The sequence below is a fragment of the Anomaloglossus baeobatrachus genome, chromosome 4 (genome assembly GCF_048569485.1).
Source record: "Anomaloglossus baeobatrachus isolate aAnoBae1 chromosome 4, aAnoBae1.hap1, whole genome shotgun sequence".
Classification (NCBI taxonomy): Eukaryota; Metazoa; Chordata; class Amphibia; order Anura; family Aromobatidae; genus Anomaloglossus; species Anomaloglossus baeobatrachus.
In genome coordinates, this window is record NC_134356.1 from 75748907 (window position 1) to 75759542 (window position 10636).

The 10636-nt window shown below is 36.1% G+C and overlaps 1 protein-coding gene across 1 annotated transcript; it reads right to left on the reverse strand.

Annotated features, from left to right (window-relative positions):
* Window positions 1-2039: 2039 nt before the first annotated feature.
* Window positions 2040-6787, reverse strand: LOC142302310 (protocadherin gamma-B2-like). The gene is made up of 3 exons (XM_075343375.1): window positions 4367-6787; window positions 2347-2470; window positions 2040-2251 (listed from the first exon to the last, which is right to left on the reverse strand). The coding sequence occupies exons 1-3, from the start codon at window positions 6785-6787 to the stop codon at window positions 2040-2042; spliced, it is 2757 nt and encodes a 918-aa protein (XP_075199490.1).
* Between the last annotated feature and the right edge of the window lie 3849 nt (window positions 6788-10636).

The following is a 10636-nucleotide window of genomic DNA, read 5'->3' on the forward strand; positions in this document are numbered from 1 at the left end:
GATGAGTTTACATATAATTTTAGTTTTGTAGTTGAATGGCAGGTAAGAACGAAGATGTTTATGATTCAGCCTATTCAGTTAATTTTTTGCTCCTATTCAATAAAATGATTCATCATGAAAACTGAATGTCATATTACAGTCTGGTGAGGATTGTCAGAATTGTGAAATTTCATGTCAAATCAATTTTAGGATCTATGGAAATTCTGATTTGACTTTGTGTCACCATAATATAGGTAATATATATATATATATATATATATATATATATATATATATATATATATATATATATATATATATATATATATATATATATATATATATGTGTATATATATATATATACATATATATATATATATATATATATATATATATATGTATATATATATATGGTCTCTTGATTTTCAGTCACAAAATTCTTGCAGTTTTGTTGATTCTGCCATCCGCACAAATAATGCCTAATATTGGGCTTAAAAGTTCAGGAAATATAAATAAGTCATAACATTTTGCAAGTTAGAGACTGTCAGCTTTGGACAAAGTTTGATCAGTTCTAATCTATAGGGGACTCATTCAGAAAGTGTTTACCTTCCCTATAGTCCACAGGGGAATTAAATGTTAGACTGGTCCCTAAATACCATAGGGTATGGTATTTGATTATCTGTAAATCTGCTCAGTTACTCCCCTTCACCACCCGGCAATGTTCCATTTTTTTTTGCTTTTGTTTTATCCTCCCCTTCTTCCAAGAGACATAACTTTTTTATTTTTCCAACAATATAAAATAAATATGAAGGCTTATATTTTTCATGACAAGTTGCTCTTTTGCATGAAGCCATGCAGTTTACCATAAAGTGTTCTTTGAAAAAATCAGAAGTTTGTAAAACTAAAATTTTGCTTTTGGCACCATTTTCCCAGACCCCTAACGTTTTTACTTTTCGGGATCTTGGGATAAGTGATTGCTTGTTTATTTTTCGCCCTAAGCTGACATTATTATTGATACCATCCTTGGGTAGATGTGATGTTTTGATCGCCTCCTATTTTATTTTATTGCAATGTTTTGGCGGCCAAAGAAAGTAATTCTGGCTTTTTAATTTTTATTTCTCGTTATGCTGTTTACCAATCAAATTAATTTATTTTATACTTTCATAGATCAGACATTTCTGAATGCAGAGATACCACATACAAATATTTTTAATAGTTATATTTTCAATGGGGAAAAATGGGATGATTTTAAGTTTTTTCTATTTTTTATATGTTGAAAAACTTTTTTTCACTTTTTATTTTATTTACTAATCCCCTTAGGAGGACTTGAAGCTGTGATAATATGATCGCTTGTTTTGTACAGAGCAGGGCATGATAATCAGCACCACTCTATACAGTGGAAACACTGACTTCCTATGAACACGGGCTCGCAGCTGCCGTTCACTGGAAGTTCATCATAACAGACATATACAGTCATATGAAAAAGTTTGGGCACCCCTATTAATGTTAATCTTTTTTCTTTATAACAATTTGGGTTTTTGCAACAGCTATTTCAGTTTCATACATCTAATAACTGATGGACTGAGTAATATTTCTGGATTGAAATGAGGTTTATTGTACTAACAGAAAATGTGCAATCCGCATTTAAACAAAATTTGACCGGTGCAAAAGTATGGGCATCGTTATCAATTTCTTGATTAGAACACTCCTAACTACTTTTTACTGAGTTACTAAAGCACTAAATTGGTTTTGTAACCTCATTGAGCTTTGAACTTCATAGGCAGGTGTATCCAATCATGAGAAAAGGTATTTAAGGTGGCCACTTGCAAGTTGTTCTCCTTTTTGAATCTCCTATGAAGAGTGGCATCATGGGCTCCCCAAAACAACTCTCAAATGATCTGAAAACAAAGATTATTCAACATAGTTGTTCACGGGAAGGATTTATATGTTCCCAATGACTGTGGGGAACAACCCATTGGTTTCCCACAATCAGGTCATGGGGCCGCCAATGGTAGTGGAGAATGACGTGCTTGCTACTGGCGTGTGTAAAATCCCATTGTCAAAGATTGACCCCGGGATTTAACTGCTTAACATCAGCAGGTGGATCAGAGTTGCCCAGATCAGAATAACCAACATGTGAAGGTAAAGCGAGTAAGCCAGCATCAAAGCATGGGACACGACCTATGACGTAAATAATATACATCATGGGTCGTGAAGGGGTAAAATGGGAACTATCAGAAATAAGAAGTAGATCACTATTTATTGCATATTCTAAATATAAATAACAGTTTTGATAAATGATTTAGTATAAATTTGTAATGAGTCTGAAAACTTAAAAAGGCTTCCATGGTTATTCTTGACGTTACCAACTACCAAAGACTCATTATTGCTCCCCCTTTCAGATCTACACAGGGTGCTGCCTGCAGAGGACCTTGGGTTAAACTGAGCCATTGGAGCAAAACTGCAAGAAGAGGTGTTAACAAGCTGATTCTGAACCAAAGACATGGAAACAATGACAGACTTCTATCCAAATCTATGGTCAGGGGTTAGTGAGGCTCAAATCTAGAGGTTTGGGCAGAAATGTTAAGGCAAATATATTTTATCAGGTAGTACAAGGGTGAAGCATAGAAGACCTTCTTAGAGTTAATCAAACATGGGTCCTACCATTGGCTCTATGGCTTTCTCATGTGACATGCCGGCTACCAAGACTGATATTACAAACTTTAATATTATTGATTGGATGAATTACCGCTGCAGGACAAGATGGGAGAATACTCTCACCACAGGAGAATTGGAAACTGAAAAGAACTGGATGGACAGTCAACCTACTGCCAAACATTCATGGACACACCAACCAGTCAGAGCTAAAAGCAATAGCAGAGCAGTGACGCCAGGCAACGGTAGTGGCCGGTACAGGAATACGTTAAAAATGTTGACATTTGTCTGGATTAAATTGTAGATATCTCCATTCATAAGATATCAATCTACCATCCAGTACCTCCTGGGTAAATATTATCACTAGGATATAGCTCCTTCTGGATAAATATCATCAGTAGAAAACAATGTTAATATCGTCCACAGCAACATAGATTAGTACTCAAGAGAAGTTTCCAACAAGTACTCCATCACATCTTTCTTGTGATCACTAAGACGATATACAGCTCATTTTCACAGAAATCCCATTTTGGATTATTACAGATAATAGCATTAAATGGAGCTTCTGTCCCAGGCGTGTTGCTTATTCACTACGTCAAGTGTGTCAACCATGTATGATCATAAAAGGGCTAAAGTCTATTTAGATAGGCTGAAAAGCAAACGTCACATCGAAGGAAGGAGGGGGGGAAGGAGATAATCCAGCACCGACGTAATAAAATATGTCTTTTATTCAAAAAATCATTAAAAGTTGATTCCAACCATAGTGCAAAGAAAATAATATGCTATACGCATTTCAGAGAAGATGGACTCCTTATTCAAAAGCAAACGAGCTTCATAAAAACACTTGCACCCGATTATCAGCTGATGTAAAGACATAGTCAACCAACCCATGAGAAAACAGAATGTTCATTTGTCAGATGACCGAATTGTTTATGCCGACAAAAAAACTTTGTTATTGGCCGTAAGTCATCATCCTGTGTAAACAGTGGATTTACTCCTGACAAAGTGATGCTATTTGGGGACAAAACAATTATATGTATGGACAAAACAATCATTTATGTTGCCTATTCCCAACAGACCAATTGACTTGCTTATAGACGATCAAAGCTCATAAAGGGACGAAATCTTACTGTCTGGAAAAAGTCTTTAGGCTCTGTTCACTTTTTTTCATTATGAATGGTGCATGTGTAAGGAAATCCCTTTAAATTGGATATGCAAAAAGTAAATTTTTTGAGAATATATGCCAGTGTGTGGTCATATTTTTTCACCTTATGGTAAAAAAATCTTTTACTTTTTGCTCTAATTCATGTGACATATTCCACTAAATGGAAACTGAGTAGCCTATATATTAGCATAGTATATGGGTTCAAGTAGAACTTTCACTGATGAGAACAATTATAGTTTCATATAACACATCTACTTTGTTAAAGGATTTTTTTTTAGGTATTACAAATAATATTGTGCTGCCAGAGTATGCAATCACTTCTTGATTGGTGTGACATCACACAATCCCCGCAGATCTTTGTTATGAAAGGGCTGCTGTAAAGTCAGCTCCCCGAAACTTTTTTCAGTGTAATTGTACCAATAAAGCATCAGAACACTTAATAATAAAGTAAACCTCGCAAAGAAAAAAACATTTCATAATCAGTTGGCGATTGCAAATTAACATGTACAGTTAAGTTACATTTCTGGATGTCTCATTTTCTAGATGGAAAGCAACATGAAACATACCTGCAATATGAGATTATCTGCAGGCGAAGAGTTCTTTAAAGTTTCATTTCCAATACCAGAATCATCAGCATCTATTAGACTGTCCACAGGAACATTGTGTGGAGGTTTAAGGAAAGGAAATTCCCGCTCACTTGGATCCAGAGTTACACAAACATCATAGGAATATGGCAGAGGTAATGTTCCACTGCTAAATTGTGATATAAACCTGGGATCCACCTGTGGATATAGACTTGTACTCAGGCATCCAAATGAAGTCGACTTAGACTCTTTGTACTTGGAGACAACTGCAATAATCACAGTCAACATGAAGAAAAAGGAAATCAGTGCCAAGGCGATTACTAAGTATAATTGTAGGTTGGACTGAGATTCCTCCTTATTAGACTGACTGCTCAGCTCAGGAAGGACCTGATGAAAATGATCAGCAATCACCATGGTCAGAGTGACTGAAGCTGAGCGGGTGGGAATCCCATTGTCTTTTACAACAATCACAATTCCATGTTTCATGATGTCCTTTTCGTGAAATCCACGTGATGTCCTGATCTCTCCTGTGTGTTGGTCAATAATGAAGAGTGAAGGTTCTAAAGATTGTAAAAAGTAAGACAACCAGGCATTGTGTCCAGAGTCAGCGTCCACTGCCACCACCTTAGATACTAAGGAGCCTTGTTCAGAGGTCCAAGGAACCATCTCAAATGTGGAGCTATCAACCTCTGGTGATGGGTACAGAATGACTGGTGAATTATCATTCTGGTCTACTATACATATTCTTAGTGTTGTGCTGCTGTTCAGAGATGGAGATCCATTGTCTCTGGCAATGATTTGGATGTTAAATTCTTTGTGCTTCTCATAATCAAATGACCTCTGAGCATAAATTACTCCAGTTACTGGATTCATAGAAATATAAGAAGACAGATGATCGTCTCCATCATTTCTAGTTATAGAATATGTTATCTTTGCATTATCATTACTGTCCAGATCTCTTGCTTGAATACTAAATATTGAAGCTCCTGGTAAATTATTTTCTGGAATAAATGCAGTGTAACCTAATTTCTCGAACACGGGAGCATTGTCATTGACATCTGAGACATCAAGCCTAATAACGTTTCTAGAAATCATTTCTGGAGACCCTTTATCTGAGGCTTCTATTGTGATGTTGTAGGATGACAGTTTTTCTCTATCTAGGCTACCTTTTGTAACAATTTTATAAAACTTACTTGATGATGATATTAGTTCAAATGGTAAATTCCCTGTTATTATACATTGAACATCACCATTTTCTCCAGAGTCCCTATCTCGAACTTTGATCAGAGCTATAACAGTACCAGGAGGAGAATCCTCTGGAATAAGATCTGATGATGAGGTTATAGATATCTCAGGAGCATTGTCATTTTCATCTGTTACTTCTATTAAAACCTTGGCTTTGGTTACTAGACCTCCTCCATCTTTGGCTTGCACTGAAATTTCATACAACTTGGATAATTCATAATCTAAATACATTTTTGTTTTAATTTCTCCATTATATTGATTGATACTAAAAACCTGAAGAATATCACTTGCTGTGGTTCTAATAGAATAAGTGATCTGTGCATTGACTCCATCATCTTCATCACTTGCACTGACCTGCAGAATTGTAGAATTCACCGGTATATTTTCTCTGACACTTACTTTATATACATCCTGTGTAAATACTGGAGAATTATCATTGAAGTCAGTGATGATGATATTGATCAGGGCAGTGCCTGTCTGTACAGGATTTCCCCCATCAGAAGCTGTGAGAATGAGTTCATGCTTGTTCTGTGTCTCTCGGTCTAGAGGTTTCTCTAGTATCAGCTCTGGAAATACACTGCCATCAGTGCTGACCTTCTCTCCAAGAGCAAAATACTGGTTCTCACTGAGTCTGTAGCTGATCAGAGAATTAACACCGACATCAAGATCTTCTGCTTCTTGTAAAAGAAATCTCCTTCCTGGGGAGGATGATTCACTCATTTCTATTCTAATTGTATCAAGAATAAATGTAGGAGGATTATCATTTATATCCTGAATATCAATCTTTATACTGAAGACATTGAATGGATTTTCCACCACAGCATCAAATGTAAGGACACAATCAGCTGCAGCTCTGCACAATATCTCCCTGTCTATCCTATCAGCAATGTACAGGTTTCCATTATCCAGGTTTATACTGATATATTGCTCAGACACATCAGACACAATATGTAATTTCCTTCTGGAGAGATCCTTAACATCCAATTCAAGATCCTTTGCTAAATTCCCTACAATAGAACCTTTTCTTAATTCTTCATTAATGGAATAATGAATCTGACCAGAGACTGAATGACACAGCCAGGAGAATAAGAAGGGAAATATTACTTGCCATCTGAGTCCTTGCACTGATTGTCCATCCTGCAGTTTTAATCCAGCCATCCTTCTTGTTATATTTATAATCCAGCAGAATTAAAAGCAGAAAATAATCTGTCTTCTCTATGAGTCCTGCGCCCGGCACATCCCAGTGTGAAATGCTGTGTATTTCTTCTTGCAGTTGAACACTGTCTGCATCATGGAGGCGATTCTGGATTTGCAGAATATTTTCTTTATTGGTGAACAGCAGCGCTCTGAGGCCAATGTGGGGAACTGCGGCGTCAGTGACTGGTTCATTCTTGGCAAATGCATCTTAGATTTTGTGTATAGGAATTTATAAAAAGTGTCCATATTATTGAAAGACTTTTATAGTAAATGCGATTGCTACTTTAGAAGTAAATAATTTTTCACAAGTAACATAAAAAAACAAATATTGGTACAAGAAATAAAGTAGAAAAGTGGTATAATGCAATTATTTCTATACTGATATTAAACTAATAATAGTAGCTAGAGATTAGATACACAAGGCTTATTTTGACTTTTTACTAATCTTTATCTCATAATATTATTTAAATAAATGTTGCTTTTCAATGTCTCCATATTAGGCAGATGTGAATCATAACTAATGTTAAACACTTAGACTGTGTTCAACTTAAACTTTTAATGATTAAAAAGTCAACATATACCTTAAATCATACATGCAACTTCTAAGCACCAGCAAAATGACCAGGTATTGCTCAATGATTACTAGGAAAGTCATGACATTAGTATAAGGTCCCATCAAAGAAAGGTCACCGCTGCCGCAGTTGATGGGCACACAAGAATTAGCCAATTTCTGAGCTAAGAACCTTCATTTTTCTAAGTATATTCTATATAGCCTTAATTCAGTTTACATTTCTATATTCTATGTTTGCATATGTCTTGGTGCTTACAGACCGCTGCTGTATACTTTTGTTTGGTTTCAATTAACATATGTTTGAGAAAATTAAATAGTAATACAGTTTATCTCCTAAAGTTGCTTAGGTTATGCTTAGTAGAGGACATGTTCAGTCTCAACTTGTAAGAATTCAGGCGGGCAGAAAAAGCTGCACAGAAATTTCCAGTTGAATGTTAATTGGGTGCTGAAAACCCAATCACATAAATGAGATGGGGATTATTGGCTGATTTTCATGAGTTTGGATGCACAAACATCAATGTCAAATCCCACACATGTGAATGAGGCCTCATCCAACAGCTTTCTCCTCCTGGGCACACACCAGTCTCTATAAATTGTATGTCCAGCCCTGGAAGATCTATCTACAGCTTCCAGCATTTTTCTCAATGACAAGCAACTCATATCTCTCTTTTCATTAGAGTATGATGCTTCATATCTTTCTGAAAACTTTCTTAAGATTATTTGGAAATAAAGTTGATAGATAACAACCTTTATCTCAGATAATGATCTTTCTGTATAACAATAACACAACAAATCTTACAATACTAAACTACTCATTACCATATATTTTCATTTATCCATCAGATGCCGATAAACTTTTGCTGTTATACCTCCTTCTCCTCAACTGTATACCTTACTGTATCGGTGACTATGCTGATGATGAAGATGTAATTGGCACTATATCCCTGATCAATAGTTCTCATAATGCAGGTGATATTTAGCATAGCATAGCATTGTAGTTTCTCCAAGTGGCTCATGTCTAAATTCAGTCTATAATTGGCATCTGGTAGACTGAATATAGCAATTAAATCACAGGAATGACCCCAATACTTGCAAATATAAATTTGAGTTACATAAGTCCACCTTATCTTAATAAGAATTTGAATGATGCCTTGTACAATACAATAGTACTAAAATAATCATGAGTTTCTGTAATGCTCATTGGTAGGTACAAAATACTACTACTAAATAAATATGGTGTACCCTACATCTGATTTATTTTAGATGAAATACTATTTCACATATCTGATCAGTTGGAAAAATGGTGGACTTTCTCTAATTTGATGGACTTTCTCTAATTCCAAAAAGGCAGTGACATTATGATTAGGGATGAGCAAACCTGAGGTACGGAGCACGTACCCAACACAGACGCTATGAAAAAAACACAGTTTGGGTGCTTTACGTTGGCAAACCATTCACGTGAGCATCACTGTGCCCCAATACACTCAATGCTTAGCCAAGTGCAAGCCTCTCGCAGTGTTATAATTGCTCTCACTGGAGGTAACAACAGCATGATCAGTATTAGTGTGGACCAAACAAAAACAAATGGAGAAACCCTTCCCACGCACACCTGGAAGTGATCTGTTTATGGCTGGCTGCATGTGAATAGAGACTCGAACTGCTCTAATAGTGACTTTCATTGGGGATCAGGTCAAATCCAGGTCCCAAACTGAACTTCATCTAAAGTCTGTCTGAAGCCGCCAAATTGAACTTCAACGAGTCCTGTCATCTCTAATTATGGATAATATTGCATGAAGAATCTCCGCTAATTATAAGCACCAACAATGATCAATTTACTTCACAGAAGACACTTGCCACGCTTATTATCTTCATTATTAGGCACTTACAGATGTAGCAAAGTTTACCTTAAGATTTCATAGTACTGGGATACCACAGGAGAAAAAAAGTTTTATTTGACACAGAATATGACATCGCTTAATGGCTCGTGCAATGTTAACTTAGTCCTAACCTTAATGTCAATCTCAATGTTAACTTAACTTTAGACTCTCATGTGAGATAACCTTCTGTGAAAGATGTCAAGATTGTGCAGATAAGTCAAGCTAATCTTTGCTACATCTGTATTTAATAGGTTTCTCATATCAACAAAGCTTTTCTAATGTCACACCAATTATCCCGTTTTTTTCCCCATAGAGCAGAATTTATGACACACTGCTAACATTGACATGAGGCCCCACTCTAACAAAATCAGAAGGAATGATAACACAGGTCTGCAATGGTAAAATTGTTTGAAAAGGAAGAGGTGATTTTTATATACTTTGGATCACAGAACTCAGTAAAAATATATAATAGAAAATAAATCCATCAATTACAGTTGTTTCACAAATACTAACTCCATAGGTTTTTTCTTGCACTATACTTTGATCCCTTTGTGTGACCTTTGGTGGATGCTTTTGGTGTGTCATAATTTACTCCACTACTTTTGATACCTTTGCATAATTAAGAAACATTATGGAAGTTATAAAAGTGTATTATGCGTACTTTGGTATAAAATTAGATGATCAGTACAAGTCGTGGGCCACACATGTATTCTGTTCTGTTTGTGTATAAGATCGACAATAGTGATCAAAAAGGAAGAAAGCGAGCTTTCATTTTGGTGTGCCTATGATCTGGAAGAAACCATAAAATCATAGAGATGACTGCTATATTTGTATGTGCAACATGGAGGGATTCAACCTTAAAAGTAAGAAGGAGATTGTATACCCAGGTCAGTGCCTCATGGTCCAGGAATACCTGTCCATTCACCTGTGGAGAAACTTGAAGATAAGCCTGATTCAGAAGATTCAGAACATGAACATGAGGATTCTGACAAAGACTTTCATACTAGTCCCAATGAGCTATCACTTTTCTCACAGTTCAAATTAAATGACTTAGTCAGGGACTTGGACTTTACTAAACATTCTGCAGAATATTCTGCAGAACTTTTAGGCTCTAGGCTAAAGGAAAAGAACCTGCCAGCTCCAGGTACCTGTTTTTCATGGTACAGAACCAGAGAGAATCCCAAACTTTTCTCAAGATGGTGATGTTATGTATTGCAGTGATGTTCCTGGGCTGATGGAAAAATTTAGCATTGAGTACAATGAGAGTGAGTGGAGATTCTCTATTGAGTCATCCAAAAAAGTCTGAAAGCTGTTCTACTGCACAATGGCAGCAAGTATGCTTCAGTGTTACGGGGGGCTGTC